Source organism: Aotus nancymaae, unplaced genomic scaffold (genome assembly GCF_030222135.1).
Source record: "Aotus nancymaae isolate 86718 unplaced genomic scaffold, 86718_ANA_hifiasm-v0.15.2.pri h1tg000010l, whole genome shotgun sequence".
Taxonomy (NCBI): Eukaryota; Metazoa; Chordata; class Mammalia; order Primates; family Aotidae; genus Aotus; species Aotus nancymaae.
In genome coordinates this window covers 51,403,229-51,425,541 of record NW_026988421.1, presented here as the reverse complement: position 1 = coordinate 51,425,541, position 22,313 = coordinate 51,403,229, and the positions used below count along the sequence as shown (strand labels likewise).

The following is a 22,313-nucleotide window of genomic DNA, read 5'->3' as shown; positions in this document are numbered from 1 at the left end:
AATACTGCCATGAGCACAGGCTGTCATCAAGTCAATAGGAAGGCCGACTTTGATGAGCCAGCTTCTGTGTTAAAATGATCAACAGTGACATCGCTCCTGGCACAAACAGACAGAACAATGGAGCCATGTTTTGAGCATTAATCCTGTTGGAGATAAGCAGCCAGCCAGAACGTTGTGGCTTTGAAAACTGCTGCTCTATACTGAGGCTAGTGTCACAGGTGAGGATAAGTTAACTATTTTAAGCATCATTTTATTATGTAGATGCCTCCAGGCACGGGTAACTGATGTGCTTAAATTATGAAGGAACTTTGCCTTCCCACCCAACAAAGCTCATCATGTTTTGTTATGAATCTTTTTTTTATTTCAGCTGAACCCTCTCTACCTTTACTGCTTAATAAGTTGTAGCCACAATTAGGGGATTTCTTACAGGAACAAAGATGTTCAGCACTGCCTCTTTTGTTCTTTAACATGCTGAGCTACAATATTTTGATTGCTTGGCTTGGTAATGTTGCTGCGTGCCAGGGAAATTTCCAATAGGAAAGGTCATTCTGGTGTTAGATTTTTAGGCTTTTCAGCTGTAGCTAACTTGAAATAACCAAAGGGAGACTGAAGGTTTAAAGGTAAGTCAATTCGCCAGCATGGTAGGGGTAGCAGTTGGCTTTTAGTGTGTTTAAATCCAGAAAACACTGACCTTACTAAAGGCATGACCTACCAGATTTAAAATTCACCAGGAGAAAATCAGTGAATGCTGTGCTTGTGGATCCACAGGAGGGCATTACACCCTCCCACCTCTTCCCTCTGTCAGGTTTTTCCTCCCCATTGCTTACTGTCTTCTCAGCTGTATTGAAACTGACATTTGATTTAGGAACCCAGAGAGCATGGTCCTCTGAAGACCCAGTTATTGCTCCCTCTGAAAGACAAAAGGATGGAACAAAAGCCTGAACTAGTTTAACTCTAAATATTAGATTGGTGCAAAAGTAATCGTGGTTTTTGCCATTACATTTCAACGGCAAAAACCACGATTATTTGTGCACCAATCTAATATAAAATAGGACAATACTAATTAAGGCTTTTTCCTTTTACATTTTTTTTTTTCCACTGGTTACCTATAAAGACGTTGACAGCTGTGACCTTTTCTACTTGATGCAAAGCATCAAGATGAAAATAGAGAAAACAAGTGCAAAACCCTATTATATAGCTCTGAGTGCTCCACTCCCACCTCATGCTAAAAAACAGAGTCAGGACTCAGCAGTTGGTTCTTGATGTAATGAAGAGTCTGGAGGAACAAGGGTCTGGATGTTAGGGCTGTCCTTGAGCCAAGTTCCAGGAAGGAATCTGGTGAGCTGCACTCTAGCCCATGCAGTCTTGCAGTCTCCAGGGTTTGGGGGTAAGTGAGGAGACCAGGCAGTTTACCAAGAGGTAATCAACTCTATGCTGAGATGGGGATGGGCTCAAGGTAGGCATCAGGATGAGGGGGAAGCAGGGAGCTGGCACTAAAGGAGACAGGATTCTAATCTCTGGATAATGGAGATAATATTCTAACTCAACATAATAAAAGTCTTCGCAGATTATTTTTTTTAAAGTCTTTTAAATCAGAAAATGCAGTAACTGCAAAAATTCTTGAGTATTTTATTTTTCTCATTGAAATCTTTATAATTGTGTTAAAATTTCAGAATAGACACACCTACGGTTTATTACAGTATCTGATTGCAAGGCCATACCTCTGAACACATTTTGTTGTTGACTAAGATACTTTTGAAGTTGGTTTATTTTGGCTTCCTCTTTCTTAGTTGTGAACTAATTGCTAAATGTGAGTTGTCTCAGAGGCTTTTAGTGTTGCGTTCTTTAGAAGGAAATGTTTCCATTGCAAACAAGACTAAAAAGTGTGTCTTCAACACACACACACACACACACACACACACATAAAATAATCCTCTGCCTCCTTATTTCAGAATGGATGATTTTAATCAGTCACCTTTTTTAGCTTTAGCTACGTTGGGACCTCTATTATATTTTGAAAATAGCCTGCCCTACGCATACTAAGCTGGCCTTTCCTTTCACTTCTCAAGCTAACAATTGCACCAGCAGTCCCTTTTTGGGCAAAACCATCAGTCAGTTTTGCTCGATTTGCCAAATTATGCTCAGGAACATGGTGTTTCATCAGTAACGCTGGATTGAGTGTGCCTAAGGGGGCCTTTGTTTTCCATCTTGCAGTCTTGTAAGTTGTGGGGAGTAAAGATATGAGTGATAGTGGAACTGCCACCTAATTTGTCATCCTTGTACCATAGGATGTGGAAAGGATGGGGTGATGGAAGCTAGACAGGAAGTTTGTAGGGGTTCGGTTGTAAAGGCCTCAGATTCTATCCTAATGAGTTTTCTTATTCTGATACTTTGCAAACATTTTTCTATTTCTAATTTCTAACAGCTGAGGAGACTGGATTTTTACCATAAGAGGGAGTTTCTTTGAAATCTCCCTATAGGTGATATTTTCCCTCTTGTACATTGAGGGGAGTTAACTGAATAGTGTCTCCCTCAAATTCATGTCTACTTAGAACCTCAGAATGTAACCTTACTTGGAAATAGGGCCTTTGCAGATATAATTCATGTAAGAATTCAGATGAGATCATCTTGAATATTTAGGGTGAGCCCTAAAGCCAACCCCTGGTGTCCTTATAATAAGAGGAGAAGACCCAGAGAGACATGCAGGAAATAAGGCCATGTGAGGATGGGGGCAGAGGCTGAAGTGATGCTGCCACAAGCCAAGGAGTGCCAGGGGCCACCTGGAGCTGGAAAGGCAAGGAAGGATTTTTTCCTAGAGCCTTTGAAGAGAGCTTGGCCCTTCTAAAACCTTGATTTTGGACTTCTGGCCTCCACAACTGTGAGAGAATAAAGTTCTGCTGTTTTAAAGCCAACAAATTATAGTAATTCATCACCAAACCCTAGGAAACTAATACAAGAAGGGGCTTCCTGAAATTAGAGGGGGCTGGCTCCTTGGTACTCCAGGGGAACTGGCAGGAACTGATGGGGTTCTGTTCCAGGAGGATGCGGGGCACTAAGTAGACGGACAGCGTGGAGATATATGGGCATAGGGCACTATGACTGGGATCCAGTGACTATACAATGGTATGGAGTGGGGACTTCTGCCTTGAAGAAGTTGAGGCAGGTTGATGACTGGTCATTTAGGTTTAGTAGTTGTATCGAAGATGGAGAATTAGCTACAACGTGGCTGGTAACCAGGTAGAACATATGATCTTATGGCCTAGCTTTCTCAAAATCATAAATGTAGTTGAGAGTTTGTGTAGGATGTTAAGTTTTATTATCAACTTTGTCACAGGTAGATGGCAAGATACAAATCTTATTGTCCGTCAGTCCAGGTTTTGAACTAATAGAATGATTCAGGACCCTGTTTCTTCACTCCTTTAACAGCTGACATTGGAGGGTGCCTCTGCTTGAGAGGCCATGGGTCACTGTAGTTGTGGATGCAAAGAGAGATGAGACCTGGTGTTTGTGCTTGGGACAGCCATGTTACCTAACCTGGGGAAACAGTGATAGGAACAGGAGGCGGAGTCCTTAGCATGCACTGGTAAGAGCACTGCCTCTGCTGTCATTCTATTTGTCTTTGAATCCCAGTGAGGCACCTAAGGTTAACAATCTGAAAAATGAGGGATAATACGACCCAACTACAAGGTTTGTTTGAAGGATTAAATGAGATAATCCTTTTAAATTATTTACTGTAATATATAGTACATAGTAAAAGCTCAATAAATGTTAGAATGTTAGCTATTAGTATGGTTATTGTATCCTAATACATTGTGACAATAGTGAGAATAAAAATGAAAAGTTTGGTCCAGGCACGGTGGCTCACACCTGTAATCCCAGCACCTTGGGAGGTGGGTGGATCACCTGAGGTGAGGAATTTGAGATCAGCCTGGCCCCCCTGGTGAAACCCCTTCTCTACTAAAAATATAAAAATTAGCCAGGTGTGGTGGCAGGTGTCTGTAATCCCAGCCACTAAGGAAGCCGAGGCAGGAGAATGGCTTGGACCAGGGAGGCAGAGGTTGCAGTGAGCCGAGATCATGCCATTGCACTCCAGCTTGGGTGACAAGAGTGAAACTCCAACACACACACACACACACACACACACACACACACACACGGAAAAAGAAAATGAAAAAGCTCCTATCCTCTCTGGAAAAGAACTAATATTCTGTGGCCACAGTGACCAGTAACCATCGGAACTGTGTTTTGTACCTGTTTAGCTGAGTCAATAACAACTTGCTTTGGCAATCATTTGTGCTTCTGTAAGCTAGCCAGTCAGCTTGCTTCTGAAAGCTAGCCAACAACACACACAGTTGTAAAGCCAGACAATTGGCAACAGCTAAACTCTAGTACACATTCCAGGCTAGTCAGCCAGTCAGCAACATTCTCACTCCAGCTTTACTTCTGCAGCTAAAGGTCAACTAATTCCTAAACATTCCAGCTCTGGCAGTCTGCCAGCGCCTGAACTCTAAGGGTCTCCAAGCCGAGGAAGATCAGCTCCCTTTGCTTTGTTCAAGGAGAATGCCTCTGAAAGTGCAGTTTTCCTTGCTTTAGCAAGCAATGAATTCAGTTTTTTTGTTCAGATATTGGGTAGGGACCTCTTCCTTCAAATGATAGAATTATGAATAAAATGCTGAAAGATCACAAAAACAAGGGCTATATGGAAAAGTTCACACAAGAGGTGATTTTTGGCCCAAGTTGTAAAATAGGAGTTATTTAAGTAGAGAAAATTCCAGGAGGAGGGAGGTCTTCTAAGCTGAGGGAACACACTGTGAGTGAAGACATGAGTGACAGTGGAATTCAAGAGCTGCTACCTAATTTTTCATCTGTGGACTGTAGGATGTGGAAAGGATGGGGTGATGGAAGCTAGACAGGAAGTTTGTAGGGGCTGGATTGTAAGAGCCTTGGATTCCATCCTAATGAGTTTTCTTATTCCGGTGCTTTGCAAACATTTTCTAAGTTCTAACAGCTGAGGAGAATGAACTTTTACCATAGGTGGGAGTTTCTTTGAAATCTCCCTATAGGAGATATTTGTCATTCTATTTTGGCTGCCAAGCATCTGAACTCTGTTCTTGTGCTTGGAGAATTTCCCATTGGAGGGAGAAAAGAAGAATGTTTTATTCACTATAAAAACTGAATAGGCCACTATTTGCTTTTTCAGCCTCCCTTTCAGCTAGGACATGGGCACAACTAGGGTGATACCAGTCAGAAGTACACTCCCTAATCTTGGCTTGAGATGAGAAGCCAAGAAGTCAGCTCTAGGAGTGGAAGTGAATGCAGTGAATGAGATCTGAGCTGTGAGTGGTGGTCATAGTGGTGGTGCCCATTGTTGAGTGCATGGTGTGAACATTGCACACTGCAGAATTGACCTCTTTTCATCAATCCTAAGATTCACATATTTCTAACACTTTAATATCACTGAAGTCAGTATGCTCCTTATAACAAATGTTGAATAGAAGCTGGTAAGCAGCATTATTTACTTTTTTCTTAAAAAATAAAAAACAGTGATGTTAGGGTCAGTGTCTCTCTAAATCATCACTTAAATTTGTTATCCCAGGATACTATATCATGTTAATGAGTTATGCTAATAACTTTTTCAAAAATATTTATCACATATTGTCTATGTGAGATTATGGAGAATGAATGAGACGTGAGAGTGGCCTTCATGGAGCTTTCATAGCATTGTGTATCTGGTGGGCTTGCAACCCCCTGCAGAGCATTCCTGCCATTCCTATCCCCAGTGGACTTGACCCCAGGTTAAGAAGCACAATGCAGGCCATAGAAAGTGGATAGACTTGGCTGGCGTGGTGGCTCACGTGTGTAATCCTAGCACTTTGGGAGCACAATTCGAATGTATTGTCTGCTCTGATTGCGTAGAAGGAAGCATGCTTCCTAAAGGGATCACCTCTTGGGGAATGTATTCTACTTGTGGCTGAAGAGTCTGAAAAAAGATTTAGAGATAAACAGCCCTAATGGCTGTTAGTTGGGATATTAGACGTAGAGGCTATTTGAGCAGCCTTTGATAAAATGAAAGTTGGCCGCTGTAGAGTTGGTCCTGCTTTATGCTAACATTGTAGCTGGAAACCTTTTAATATTTTGTACCTTTGTAGAACCTCATTTCCCAAATCCAGCACCTTGGGTATTACTGAGGGTATACTGGAGCTTTACTGTTTACCTAACATGAAAGTTTTGACATCTTTAAATTACCATTAAAATGCAAGTGAATGCCAGGCATTCATAAGATACCACTATTTTCAAAATGTCTATTCTCTTAAGATATCTTAGAATAATTTTGTTGTCCGGATTTGATTTATTATTTTTGTTAATTTGTCTTTAGTTTGAGATAGCACTGTACATAATATTCCATTTCCTCCTTATTTTTATCCCAGTTTTTAAAAGTTTCTTAAATTTGTTTCCATGAAAGTGAAATCCATGTCACATTTCTGGTTTCTGAGATGATATTATCTTCCTTCCTCATTCCCTTGCCATCTCTTGTCTTTCTCAAAAGAAAAAAACAAAATACAGAACCATGCATTCATTGTAAGATGGGAGAGCTCTAATGCTTCCACAGTGTATTTATAAGGGGACTGTTAGAATGACATGATCCTCCTTTGTTAACTGTTTCACATTTTGTGAGAACAGTTGGACTTGCCCTAAAATCCTCAAAGACTGGTTCAACAGAAGGGAAGGCAGAGATGTCCCTTGTTGACACAAGAATATAAGGAGAGCCTAGTATTGAAAGCTGTGACAATAATGCAGCAGCTTTAGTAGCTGGAGTAATCTTTGTGATGGTAATTTTGGATTTTTCTCATGACTGCTTTGGAAATAGAAGAATAATTTGATTCTTGCTAAGCTAAATAAAACAAACAAGGGAGCTTGCGAAATGAAACATTGAGGGATATTTGAAACCAAAAAATAACAGATATAGTTTAATAATTTCAGAAAATAACATGGTAGAGATTCCATATCAACAGGCTGTTTGCCTTCCCAGCCAAAAAAAAAAAAAAGGGGGGGGGTAATAAAAGGGGTTTTCCTGGGAAGGTAATACTCTATTTTAAGTGAGAGGTATTTTTTATTTATTTATTTTTATTTTTATTTTTTTGAGATGGAATCTTGCTCTGTCACCCAGGCTGGAGTGCAGTGGAACAGTCTTGGCTCACTGAAACCTCCTTCTTCCAGGTTCAAGAGATTCCCCTGCCTCATCCTCCCGAGTAGCTGGGACTACAGGCGTGTGCCCCCACACCCAGCTAATTTTTTGTATTTTTAGTAGAGACAGGGTTTTACCATGTTGGCCAGGCTGGCCTCAAACTCTTGACCTCAGGTGATCCGCCCGCCTCGGTCTCCCAAAGGGCAAGTAAGAGATACTTAAGGGATCTTAAACCTCAGCTCAGAGGGAGATAATTTAAAATATATATATGTACTTAATTTATATTAAAATCACAGAAATTAAAGCCTGGCATGGTAATATGTGCCTGTAGTCCCAGCTATTTTGGAGGCCAAGGTGGGAGGATCACTTGAGCCCGGAAGTTGGAGAGTCCAGCCTAAGCAACATAGCAAGACCTTGTCTCTTACCAAAAAAAAAAAAAAAGAAACAACAACAAAAAACTCCCCAAAATTAGCATTTCCTATATTTAAAATCATAGTAACCTTTTGAACTCAAAATAATTCACTGGCTTTTATACTAGACCCGAGAGGCATATGGCTGAGGAGTGAGGACAGACTTGACAAAGGGGCCTTCTTATCATACCTCTGTTCTATGCATAGAACTAAGTTCTAGTAGAAAGGCTTAAGCTTGTGTTACCATATTTATAGGTGCTGACTCACTGCTCCAAGTGTTCCATTTAACCATGATTATTGATTCGTTGCTTTTGAAAATTGTATGCCTTTATTAAAGTTAACACAAGTAGAACATAAGGAACAGTGGCACCTATTTTAAAGAACATTATTTATCACATCTTAAGACAGAAGTCATACTATTGAGTGTATTTTACTAATATTTAATGTTTCTTTTATTTTCTTACCCTGTTTTCCTTATGGAGTTAAAATTCTTTAGCATTTCATTGCAATATGAAACAAATGGGTCAGGCAATGAGCTTCCTTCTTGATTTCATGATAACCCGCTCTGCATTTATTTCTATTTCTCCTTCTTGGTCTTCTCTGCAGTATCATTTCCATCTGTCTGTCCCTTAAATGTTTTAAAATTAAATATTCTTATTTTAAATTATAAAAGCAACAAACACTCATTAAACAATTCAAGCAATTAAGTAACTTGTAAATTAACATACCACACATAAAAAACCGTAAGTGCAGAGTAACAATACACACACACACACACACACACACACACACACACACACACACACACACACACATATTGATCTACCCCTCCACCTCTCTCTGTGGGTTCTTACTATATATACATTATTTTGCAGCTTGAGTTTTGATTTAACAATATACCATCGGTGCTATAAATATTGGCATTCCTCAGGGTTTTCTCCCAAGTTTCATCTTCCCTCTCTGCCTACTCTGAATGGCATTATCTGACTTGTGGTTTTGGTCACCCTCCTGATCATCCTCAAATATATGTTGCCAGCCCTGGTCTGTCTCTAAGAATCCAGCCCCTCTATTTATCATTGCCTACTTAGATACTGCATTGGTCCCTCATACACAACTCTCCCTGAATACTGTTTCTCTTCCTGTGTCTGTCTTAGGGAGCAGCAATAGCATTTGCCCCATTTTCCCTCTTAGAGATTTAGCATCACCATCGGTCCTTCTTTTTCATTCAACCACATTTTGTCCATCACCAGACCTATTTTTTCTATCTCTTTAATATTTTTTTAGCTAATTTCTTATTCTCCATACTACTTACCACCTCTGTCATCCAAGTGACAGTCATCTCTTGCTTGGGATGCTCTAATTTTCTAACTATCCTTCCTTCTTTGACTCCTCCTCTTCACCTTCTAATCCTCACAAGCTGATCCACACAAGATGATCTTCCTCCAGTGCAAATCTAAACATGCCTTACTTCTAATATTCAGTGGCTTGCCATTGCCAGTGGAATAAAGCCCAAACTCTTTAAGACTGGTAGGTCTTCATACGTACAGATTTCCCATGACCTGGCTTCTGCCTGTGCCTCACCTGCCTAACGTTGTTCACCATCCCTACCTTTGACTCTCACTCTAAACATAGTCACCCATCCGGAGTTCCTTGAACATTCCATACTCTCACTTACACGTTTGCCTTGATATGTTCTGCCTCCTCATCATGCTGTTTCTTCCAGTTGATGTTCATTTATCCTCTAGGCCACTTCAGTGATACTTCTCCCAAGAGCTAGGCTTGGTGCCATTCCTATATGTTCTCAAAGCGTCTCACACTTTGTCTTTATCCTGTTGTAGCATTGATCATACTATACTGCAATTGCCTGTTTATAGTTTGTATCCTGCCGCCTCTTCTGTCCCCCACTGCCATTGCCACTACTAAATTGACTGTGAGCTCCCTGAGGGCAGGAACTAGGAAGAGTACAGAATATAGCCCCTGATAGGGACTAAATATTTGAGTGATGAATGAATGTTGTCAGAAAACCAAGAATCCCATAAAGCTGCAAAGATGACCAGTTTCTGAATCCTAGGAGTTACAGTGGTCAAGTCTAGGACATCTCATTAGCTGTGAGGGATCAGGCTGGTTCTAAGGTCAGGGTAAGCATATTTCAGGACTTGGCCATGGTAGTTACCACTACTAGTGCTATGAGGGAGTGAAGCAATGTGATCATACTGAGAAACTATTTGCCTTTTGCTTTCCTTCAGGCTTTATGCTGTTTGGAGCCGTCTGTAGTCTCAGCAAAGTGATGTAATTGGAGAGTTGGAGACCTGTTCAAGGCCTAACTCCTCGGTGGGGCAGGAGCAGAAATGCAAGGATTCCTAGAGAGAGGGAGCTAGATTTTGGGTAGTTGATTGTCAGAATACTCAAGGCAGCTATCTTATGTCTCACAGCTGGTAAATCCTGCTTCTCTGCCCCCAGTATCAAGTCCATTAGAGGGAAGACCAGGTTTTTATGAATCTCCCTCACTTCAGAGTCCCTGTGTCCTTTAACCCACGTGCAAGAGAGGAGAAAAAACAAATACTACTGAAAAACATGCATGCCTCACGATTCTTTTCTACTCTTTTTTGTACTCCACTGATTTTACACTTGAATACCACCCACCCCAGCTGTTACAGTTTAACTGTGACTGTGTTCACACTGACTGGCATGGGATACTTCTCAGTTCTATAGTAAATATGGGTGGTTAGGACATATAATGGAAAGAACTCTGGATTTGGGTTTAGGATACTGGGGTTAGGAACTGGTGCTCTAGCTCAGTCATGTGATCTGGTTTGGTCCATTTTATACAATTTTGAATTAAGTATTGAATATAAAGTATTAAATCACTTTTAAGGCAAACAACTTGAATTAATGCAGTTCCTCTCAAATCGATCAAGAACTGCATAATTTCAAAGCTGTTTGGGCTTATTGAATTATAAACTGTGTTGATTTTATTGAAATCTTTTCACATTACCTGGTGAATGGAAATATCCAATATCTGCTATTATGAGAATAGTCTTAAAATACATAAAGTCAGTCAAACTTTGCAAGGTCTTCAAAAAGGCACCTCATGTATAAAAGGCAATCTTTTTGGCCTAGATAAGTCATCTGCCTTTTCTTCCCTTCATTTTTCTCACTGGGGAAACTGGGGACTAAAACCTACCTCCTAGTAAATGAGAAAATTTACATAGAAGGTGCCTAGTTTAGTACCTGGTACAGAGCAAGCACTCAGTGAATATTAACAGATTCAGAAAATATATATGATAGATAGCATAATTGAATGTCCATTTTCTACTAGAAATTCTTACAACAAAGCAGTAACCTGGGTAATATATATCACAGATTTAAAAAAATAGAGTTAGGGCCAGCACTGTGGCTCATACCTGTAATCCCAGCAATTTTGGAGGCCAAGGTGGGTGGACCACAAGGTCAGGAGATCAGACCATCCTGGCTAACACGGTGAAACCCTATCTCTATTAAAAATACAAAAATTAGGAGGGCGTGGTGGTGTACACCTATAGTCCCAGCTACTCAGGAGGCTGAGGCAGGAGAATCACTTGAACCCAGGAGGTGGAGGTTGAAGTGAGCCAAGATCACACCACTGCACTGCAGCTTGGGTGACAGAGCAAGACTCCATCTCAAAAAAAAAAAAAAAAAGAAAGAAAAGAAAAGAAAAGAAAAGAAATAGAATTAGGCTGGGCTCTGTGGCTCACGCCTGTAATCCCAGCACTTCAGGAGGCCGAGGTAGATGGATCACCTGAGGTCAGGAGTTTGAGACCAGCCTGGCCAACCTGGTGAAACCCTGTCTCTACTAAAAATACAAAAATTATCTGGGCATGGTGGCACACACCTGTAATTCCAGCTAGTCTAGAGACAGGAGGATCACTTGAATTCAGGAGGTGAAGGTTACACTGAGCCGAGATTGCGCCATTACACTCCAGCCTGGGCAGCAGAGCAAGACTTAGTCTCAAAAAAAAAAGAATCAGAGGACATCCTACTTCATGGATATGTGTGGATTTTGAGCCTATGCCTGCTTTTTTCCATGACTTATTTTATTTCTTTGTTGAAATAATGAGTAAGATGGCCAGAAATAAGTTTTAAAAATAGGTCTGAAGAAACTGTTCTCTTAGATCCCTATTTCTTAAAGGGCCAGAAAATTGGAAATAATAGACACACATTTTTGAAAGGAAATTTAAATCAGCTCTTACAGGACCCCCTTTAACCCAGTTATGACATAAATGTAATAGTCCAATAGTTTCTTTTATCAAGATATAAACACTTATAAAATTCCCCAATTATTCAGAAGAACATCAAGTCACTTTCACAGATATGTGAAGGTTAAGAAAAGAGAGACATTTGGGTGATGTAGGACATGGTAGATTCACAACACTTTCTCTTGTTCGCCTTCAGAACTGAAAATATAAGATTTTCCAAACCATATGCTGTCAGATATATTAATCATGTCTTAATTAGAGCTTTTGGGAAGTACTTGCTCTCATAAATGCAAGGCATTGTTATTAACAATAGAGTGATTAAGCTACAGAACCATTTAATTTAAAATTTAATCTAGCAGTTGAAGAAAATAAGGTTTTATCAGTTTTGCGATAGAACGGACACAGAGAAAACCTCAAGTATGAGAAGATGAAGATGTGGTGTTTTGATTGATCACATCTTCAAAGGAAAATTTAGAGGGTGCACATACTTAAGGGTCAAAGGTACCTTTCTGACTTTCAGACAGAGTAGATGGGAAAGAACTGGGATTAGAATGGAAAATTGTTTTCGTTTTTTTCTTTATGGCCATGGATTTCTACGAATGGAAGAACTTGGAAGGGCCTGAAGCAATGGCCATGCCATTTGATCAAAACTAGATTATCCCAAGTCCTACAAGAGTCAGTTGAACTCACTAAAATCCCAATAAGAACAAAATATCATATTTCACCATTCTGGTTTAGGGGCGGCTAATTTTTCCTTAACCAAGTTTGGGTTTTGAGCCTCTTGAGTTAATAGCTTTCCTTTTGTTATCGTGCACACTGTCCTAGCCTCTGCACCTGGATCAGATAAATAGCCTAAATGATGTTTGTTTCATGGACAGCTTTCTTATGAACTATCTCAGAACATAGTCAATCTGATGGTCCCTGCATTTGGCAGAGAACCAACAAATCACCCCACTGAGGCAGACTTGGGACATACTAGGGGTGAGGTGGAGGGTAGAGGAAGAGGAAAATGGCAGGGAATAGGAAAAGATGTGCGATGCCCTTTCTTCCAGGTGCCCATCCAGGCTACAGTTAGCCAGGTAGCAGGAAGACCAAGCATGGAGCAGAGGATCTTGGCTTTTTCCCTCATTCCCCTTGGTCAGCTTGGATCTGACCATTTGACAGACACATTAACATAGAAGTAAAAAGTTAGAATCTGCTCTCTTACCCTTTAGTCTATGAAAATAGTAGATTTTAAAGTTCTTTGGGGGCAAGACTGTCTTATTTACTTCTCTATAACCCTCTCAAATATCAAAATGCTTTATATATAGTAGTGATTGTTTTTAGGTAAAAATATATCTCAGTTATTTTAGAATACATACCCTACTTTAACGTTCTAGAACTTTTGAGCTGAATGTTATGACCGATTCTAAACAGAGTGATGAAGTATAAATGGGCAAAGGTGATCAAATGTGTTCTTTATTTCCTTTCTTGATGTTGTCCCTATTTTTTGGGGGGGGGAGTGGTGGAGACAAAATGTTAACTCTCAGTCTTTTACAAATACATTATTTACTCTAAGGACTTTCTTTGGCAGCCTTAGTTAACTTTGACCAGGTGGTGGAGTCCAGTTGGAACAGAGAAAAGGGCTTACCAAGGAAGTAAGCCTTGGCCTCTCATGCATCTGGCTAAATAAATCTCTTATAGAGGCAGATAAATTTGATTGAGTACTACTATTCTCGTTTTGTACTTTTTCCTTTATATCTTTATGAATAAATGGCAGCTGGCAGCACAAAACCTTTGAAAGCTACTGTTTTATTAATTCAATAGATGATATCCCCATTTCTTCTGTCTTCTTTCTTTAGGAGAAAGCATGAAATTATTTTTTAAAGTTGAGACAGCTAAGGCTTGGGTTTTCCTCCCCTGTTCCCTGTAAGGTTCTTGTGTTGGGATTTCTTGGGTTGTCACATGTCAGGCTGTCCTGGGCATGCTGTGTAGTTCCTTAATGTCAGTGCACACATCTGTTCAGACATTCACCTTTCTCGTTTTGAATGTTTCTTAAAATTGATAGATGCATTTAATGTGTCATTATTTTTTTTCCTAAAAGACTGTTATGTAATCCAACCAATGATGGCTTATAATTGATGGTATCTTAGAATAGAGGAAAGGTAGTATGTTTTAGTTATCTATTGTTGCATAACAAATAACCACAAAACTTAAAATAGCAATAATCATATATTACCTTTCATGGTTTCTGTGGGTCAGAAACTCACTTAGGGCACAGTACGGAGGCCTATGTCTGCTTCAGGCTGTCTGGGGCATCAGCTAGAAGACTTAAAGTCTAGAAATTAGAAGCATCTGAAGGCTCATTGATTCCCATGTAAGCTTTGCTGGGGCTATTGGCCCACAGGTGGTCATTCCATGAGGAGATAATGGAGTGGAAGGAACTAAACTAAAAAATCTTTATTCCTTTTCTTATGAGTGAAATATTTTCCAAGATCATAAGGATCTTTGGATGGAAGAATAAATACAGTATTTTCTAAGAAAGGCTGTGCTTGGGTTTCTGATCTGAGGAGGGCTTGGAGATTGGAACTTTGAAGCACGATCTAACTTTTGGCATTGGGAAGGGCAGCCTGTCATGACAATCACGTCAGAGCCTGTTCCATTCATCAGCATTAGGATAATTTGTATCAGACTTCTTACTTAGTTTTCTTCAATTCTCCCTACCATCTTGAGGTTTGAAATTCTTGGTGGGGGAAAAGAAACATAGGTGACAGTGCCACTCTTTTCCCCATTTGAATCAGGGACTTGATAGTCAGCTGTGTCTAAATACTCCTTATCTTCCCATTCTAGAGAAGAGTTCTTCTCTTGCAGTCCTTTGAGATCTCTGATCTAAGCATATTAAGGAGGCACTTTCTCTAAAGTTGTTGTTATTCATCTCTAAGATACATCCTAGATCCAAAGTAATCCAGCAGTGTTTGGCCTTTCTCACCTTTCTCAACCCCTTGAGGGTTCAAAGAGTTAGATAAAATACTGTCTTTGAAAAAAAAAAAAAAAAAAAACACTACGCTTCCTAAAAAGATAAAGTTTTAATAAAATGGACATTTTTGGTTTAAACTTTCTAGAGTTCAGAAGGGCCATTTCTTAAGGCCTACATCTATTGAGGCTTCTAAATATAATGTTTAAAATAATATTGCTATTAGTATAAAAATGTGAAATAAGCATTCCACCACAAAAATGGGTTTTCTTTTGCTGAACTCATTTGGGTGAATTCTCCAAGGATTACCTAAGCACTGGGTTCAGAATATTGAGCTTTAAGAAAATTTTTATAAAAGCAATATTGTTATCAGTAGTAGTTGGTATCTGCTGTATGCCTCCAGTTGACAGGCACTTGTGGAATTGATGGTATTATCCTCATTTTATGGAAAAGGAAACTGAGACCACATCATTTATATAATTTGGCCAAGGTCATACACTGAACAAGTAGCAAGCAGAACCCTCACATCAAAACCATTGTGTGGGGGAATTTGACCAATATTTGGGTAGCTGTAGAATTTTTCTCCAGGAACTACTAAGTCTAGGGAATTAGTGCATACTAATGGAAACTTTTTCATGTGGTGTGTCTTCTTATCTGAAGCTGGAGGCTTTGAAGAATTAAAGAGAGGATCTTGATAGGGCTAATTCTTTCCTTTCCCATAGCTCTGCCCAGCTGTACCCATTTTACCCCTTTCCTATGAAGGCATTCATATGATTTTGTTTTAGAGGCTTGTGATGACTTCTTGGCAAATAGCCTCACTGTGTTGTTCTAGTGTTCTGGAAACATGATTCCTAAGACATTTGACACATTGACACTTGTAGTGACTTCAACCCACACCCTAATAGAGGAGCTGGGTCTCTATTGTGACCATAATATATTGCACCAGAAGACCTAAATTCATTGTATTACTTGAATAATTTTCCTGTATGATGGTACCCATCTGGAGTTACCGAATTTTCACAGATTTTTGTTTCAGCATCTCTTTTACTAGGTTAAAGAAGGTTTATTTTACTCTAAAGAAAATTTTTTAGTTAGAGGTTTGACATAGCTTGAGGATAATAGTAGTAGAACTGTTGAATATACATAAATCTTTCACTTTTGGTATGTATGCATGTCTTTATATTGAATCCAAATTAGTTTAAGTTTTGGTGTGTTTATGATACTCTAGAGTGTTTAGCACTCTGAAATTTTTTTAAGTTAATGAGCAATTGCATCATGGATAACCCACACTGTGGTTTCTTTAGCTGCAGTGTAGCCAATGGCGATAGTGTGTGTGCGTTGTTGGTGGGGGCAGGATGAGGGAGAGATGTCAAGGACTCTTGGGATCTGGAATTTATAAAAATTATTTGTTCTTTAGTTTTCAGATTAACTTAAATTTTTCTCTTACTGTGGAAGTAATGTTTGTTTATTGTAGAAAACTTAGAAAATATATATAGACTCCAAAAATAAATAAACATAACATCTCAGAGTTAGTCACAGTTAAGATTTTGATTCAACTTATTCCAATCTCGTGTGTGGGGAGTATGTGTCTATGTGAACATTCATACATGTGTTTATTTTTGCATAAACAAGCCTATTCTATAAATATTGTTCTATGAATTATCTTTTCAGATGTATCTGTTCATTCAATATTCTTCCATGAGATCATTTTTAATGTCTGTAAAATTCTTACTGTAAGGCTATGCCATATCTTTTGGACATTAGATTCATTATTATTATTTTTTCTTTATTCTGTAACCTTGCAGCAGCTGACTGATAGAAGCTTTTAAAAATTTGGACCTCTGAATTGACTCCCTTCCCATATTACAATCAGCAGAATCTGTTATGCCTTTCTGCTTCACTGCCCTGAGACCCACTTCCGGCTTAATAATGATATGGAACTGACTACTGTTGACAGCTCATCTACTTTTGCTGTTTCTTCTTGCAGGAGACAGAGCATGTGGTATCCAGTCAGTCAGAGTGTCAGGGGAGAGCAGGAACGCCAGCTCATGAGAGTCCACAAAACAATGCCTTCAGGTACCAAGAAGCAGTGCGACTTCAACCAAGGTGGGCCCTTTGTTGTCAGAAGCCATGCTGTGCCTGTGGTTCCTTTCTCTGAAATGCAACTGTGTGCTTGCCACCCCCACACAAGAAGCAAGGCTTTCTGACTTTTGTTGGCATTCCTTATAGTCAGAAAAACTGCTTAAAGGGGCCTAGAAGGAGAATCACTGAGTGAGTTTAAGAGAAAAGTAAATGACCTACTTTCTCTGTCTTGCATTTGAAGATAATTTACCTTAAGGCTCAGGGGGAAGTAGAGACAGGTTCTGCCCTTGGAGAGAAATGCTGATTTCATCCATTCTTATTCTTTATTCTATGGTAGAGGGAATTTGATTTTCCTTTGTGATAATGATAAATTGGTATTGACCAGGTAGGCACCATACCAGCTGATTTTTACATAGTATCTCATTTAGCCTCCACTTTCTCATGAAGCTGTGTACTCATAGTCTGAAAGATATTAAGGCACTTGCCTGATGTTACACAAGTGAAAAAGCCTGAGCCAGAATTTGAACCCACAAATGTCTGATTGCAGCATGGCAGGTGCAGATTCTGTGCCGACCCAAGTGTCTTCCAGTGACCTTAGCCCTGACATAGCTCCAGGGATGGTCTCTCTAGCCTGCTAGAACTGCTGGAGACAGCCCTGGATCCAGGGCAAGGATGTGGGTGGAAAGCAGCCTGCAGAAAGGTTGGCATGACATTCTGATGGGGAGCCTGGCATTGCAGCTGTCTGTGGAAAGTCTCTTCTGGAAATAAACAGAAGAAAGAATTCAATCACTAGTTGTGTCAGCTGTCTTTGTAGGATCTTGTGTACAGTGTAATCATAGCCCTCACTCAGTGGAAAGGGAGGGCTGTGCTTCTGAGCCTGACCTTTAGAATTATTTTTCTAAGGTAGCACAGTCTAAATCAACAACTACAGAGAAGATTGGCTGTGCTATGCAGTTGTATTTTTAAATGTCCAATATACTAAATTTAGAATAATAGAACTTCAAAGGGTTGAATGGGACCTCAAAGGTAGGGTGCTTCTCTGTCCAGGTGGATTCATGGGCACCTTTTATAATCCTCTTCATGAGCTGACTTCTTTTGTGTTTACTCTTACCTGACCTCAGGTAATACCTGTTGGATTCAGCCTTATAATTTCTCCACTAATCAGGACATTCTCCCTTCTATTTGAGGTATTATTATAAGAAAGCTATTATTTGCTACTAGAATCAATTTAGTGTCACCCACCAGCCTGATGACTATCTCTCTCAGCAAGAATAAAGTCAACTATATCCTCATGCAAATTTCAAAATAGTATAAAAGCAAACAAAACAAATAAAAACCAGAACAAAGTCATTCATGCTTATATATAGAATATTTGGTGGTCCTGTAGGGGTGGATATTTAACAGAGGTCAATAGGGGAAAATGGTATTAGCATTTAGATACTTGCTGTTCAGTAAACTTAAAACCATTGTGTGTCCCATTTTGTATCTCTCCTCCTCTGCTCCTTAGCAAACCTTCATAGGATCGTAAATACCTTGTTATCTTTTTCTTCTCCCCATCTTCCATCTTTCTTTTTTTTTTTTTTTTGAAACAGAGTCTCACTCCGTCACCAGGCACCAGGCTGGAGTGCAGTGGCGCAACCTCGGCTCACTGCAACCTCCGCCCCCTGGGTTCAAGCAATTCTCCTGCCTCAGCCTTCAGAGTAGCTGGGACAACAGGCGCGCGCCACCATGCCCAGCTAATTTTTTTTGTATTTTTAGTAGAGATGGGGTTTCACCATGTTGACCAGGATGGTCTCCATCTCTTGACCTCGTGATCCACCCGCCTTGGCCTCCCAAAGTGCTGGGATTACAGGCATGAGCCACCGCGCCCAGCCCATCTCCCATCTTTCATGTCCCATTTTCACAGAATTGAACTTTCTGACGTAGCAACATTCCAGACTGTTCTGTGCACCGCTGTCAGCAATTGCAGGATCTGGTGCTAAGTTACATATCAGGAGTGCTGTGAGGGCAGTTATGTCTAGTACTGTTCGTTCAGTAACCTTTAAACTACAGTTATTTATCAGAACCATGGTGACATCACCAAGGGACATTGTAATGGAACTTAAAAAAAATCCATCTCAAAATATTACAGGGATTGTGAAATTTGATGAACTGGTGAAATGAGATCTGAGGCTAAAAACATCTTTGAATCAGGTAGCTCACATTCCTGATAACATTCCTCTTCTGTTTTAAGCTAGCATCTGGCCAGGTTTGGGCATATCATGCTGAGTAGGATCTTGATAGAGACATGATACTGTAATGGGACACTCCAGACCTAGGTCTGGTTCAGAATGAAGGAATAAGCCAGGCTAAGTCTCAGCAGGTGTAAAATGCCACTTTTGTTGGGATAGTGGGTTGGGGGAGAATGCTATTAACATAATGAACGCTGTAAGAAAAGGAAGAAAGATCTCTCTGTAGCAAGGAGCCACCTGGCTCCTTGGGGTCACACATCATTTGGGTGAGGCTGGAAGGAGTAGTTATTCTTCAGAAAATAAATCTGTCTTAGTAGAAGTGAGACTTTGGAGTGGATTGAGGCCATGAGGTGGGCATTGATCTTTCCGGGAATGCCAACTAGTTTCATACCTACAGCTCTCAGAGCTGTCATGTTGTATATTGAGTTCTTTTGAGCACAAGGAGCTTTTATGTATTTCTGAGGATGAGATTCAGGAAGGTCTGTGAAAGTTTTTGCCCAAGTTTCTGTGTATATATACTCCATTATTGCTACTGTAATAACTGACCACAAACTTGTGGCTTTAAACAACAGAAATTTATTATCTCATAGTTCTGTAGGATAGAAGTCCAACATGTGTCTCCCTGGGTCGCACCCCCTCCAAAAAAAAGGGTGTTGGCAGGGTTGCTTTCCTTTCTAGAGGCTCTAGGGAAGGATCTGTCCATTTCCATGCCTTTTCCAGTTTCCGGAGGCTGCCCACATTCCATGGCTCATGGTCCCTTCCTCTGTTTTCAAGCCACCAACATTGCATCTCTCCGATCATTCTTCTGTAATCACATCTCTCTCTGATCATGGCTGGGAAACATTTTTGATTTTAAGGATTCATGTGAATAGATTGGGCTCACTGAGATAATTTCCCTACCTCAAGGTCATTAATTACATCTTCACAGCCCCTTTTGTTACATAATGTAAGGTGGTAGAGGAGGGACAGGATGAAGACATGGACATCTTTGGGGAGCCATTTTTCTGTGCATTACATGTATGTTTATTTTTCTAGTGAAAATCTCTAAAACATTTATCAGACTCTCATATGGCACACATAACCCCAGAAAATATTTAGAACCCCTGTCCTAATGTCTTTCTGCCTCCAATTTGAAAACATGTGACCCCAAAGAAGATTTAGAATTGTTAAACCAAGGTTAGCCTAAAGCTGCCTCATTACATATTTTAAGTTCAGCCTAAAGGTTTCTCTGTTCATTGTGAACTATAAAGCTAAATGGAGTTTTATACAGACTGCAGCTTACTCTTGCGCCAATCACCAAGTTGTGGCCGAGATGGCCAGCTGTTCAAATCATGTTCAAATAAGGCAAACGCCGAGCTGTAACCAATCCAGCTGTTTCTGCATCGCACTTCTGTTTTCTGTATGTCACTTTCCTTTTTCTGTCCATAACTCTTCTTACACCACGTGGCTGTGCTGGAGTCTCTGAGCCTACTCTGTCTGGGAAGGCTGCCAGGTTTGTGAATTGTTCCTTGCTCAATTAAACCCTTTTAAATTTAATTCAGCTAAAGTTTTTCTTTTAACAGAACCCTTGTCCTAATGTCTTTCTACTTCCAAGCTTACTTGCTTTTCTGATTTCCCTCAACAGAGCCAACCTCAGATACAGTTTTAGCTACTTCCATCCTCTTTCACTGCACCCTTCCTCCCATTTGCCATGTGCCACCCTTCCCTATATTGTATTCCTTGGCCTCACAGTGCCACACATTAGAGGTCTCAAATTTGGTGTCCTACAGATGTCTCTGATGTGGAGGCATATTTGGCGTGTACTAAGTTAAACTATTTTGAATCAACATTTTAAAATCAAGAGTTTTTCAGATTTTTGGGTTTCTTTGGAAAAATCTAAAGGTAGGATAACCCAGGGTCTACATTCCTCAAAGGCAACAACTAGCTGGAGTGGATGAGTAGCTTTCAATTTTTTCACAATTCCCACCCAGTTCTCCTCATTTATTTATGCTCTTTGCCGAGCTTCCATAGGCATTTGATTTATAATGCCTGCTTCAGTCCTTTTCTTCCTGGCAAATGCTGCTTCTGGGGACTCTGTAGCTCCCTGGAGCTAAGTCCTCCTGGATGAAAATGGCTTATCATATGGTGATGGCTGATATTGTCTTAATGCCATCTCTTTCCAGATGACACGTTTGCATTTTATCATGGACTTTCAATGTATGAGTGGAAGGGCTGTGTTATTATACTACTGTGGCATATTCAATACCTGGCGTTTTCAAACCATGTAAAATTAAACAACTGCAGTTAGTTAGAGCTGGAAGAAACCTTAATAATCATTTAATACAACTCTCATTTTCTCCTTTGACATCCAGCGAGGCTGTGATTTGTTCAAGTTCTCTCTCCCCTTTGTAATAGAACCAAGATAAGTACCATCAATCTGTATTGAGTTGCCACTTAATGAATATGCATTAGTTTGACTGATTTTTAGAGCTAAAGCCAGTGCCAATCCTGTAAACCCTCAGATATGACAAAGGGAAATTTATGAATGTAAGCAAATATTAAAGCAGTTGGGGATTCTTACTAAGTAAATTTACTTTTGAGAATGATTAACTCACTTATATTTAAAATATTGTGTTAAAATTTATGACAGCATTAAATCTTTAATGTTGTTAATGACCTTGTCTGTATAAACAGGAGCTATTCTATAGCATTGCCTTACTGTTAATTAGGTTGGTGGTTACATTGTGAGTTCCAGTTCATTGGCCTCTTCATCCGGATTCCCACATTAGAGGAGACTGAAGATCCTTAGCAAGGATGATAGCCTTGGATGGCCTCCACTATTTTTTGACATTTCAGATGAAAGAGAAAGCTGGGGGCTTTGTTGCTTTATAGAAAGAGGAAGTTTTGTTGGCAGCAACTTTTCTATGTGGGATAAATCCTTTCATCCATTGTTTTTGAGATTGTGTGTGTGTGTGTGTGTGTGTGTGTGTGTGTGTGTGTAGCTAATTGTTTTTTATTTAAATGTTTTTCATAGAAGTAAGCAGAGTCTTAATGAGTTCTGCTAAACAGAGAAAGAATAAGAGAATGAGCACTGAGATTTTTATTATTAATAATACAAAAGACATATCTCTCTTCTTGGACCGTACCTCTGCATATTTCCAGCATGTTCTTCTCCTTCCTCATTAGTGTGCTCCTAGAGTTTTGTTTTGTTTTGTTTTGTTTTATAAGGGGAGCAGA

The 22,313-nt window shown here is 39.8% G+C and overlaps 1 protein-coding gene across 5 annotated transcripts in view; it reads left to right on the top strand.

The window, feature by feature from the left end:
• The window catches only part of FAM13C (family with sequence similarity 13 member C), a 113,885-nt gene that overhangs the window by 19,180 nt on the left and 72,392 nt on the right, over positions 1-22,313 (top strand). For all 5 annotated transcript variants that reach the window (XM_012445749.2, XM_012445751.3, XM_012445750.3 and 2 more), the window contains one exon: positions 16,772-16,890. In XM_012445749.2, the coding sequence (XP_012301172.2) occupies positions 16,772-16,890 (119 nt within the window). The remainder of the gene's footprint in view (positions 1-16,771; positions 16,891-22,313) is intronic.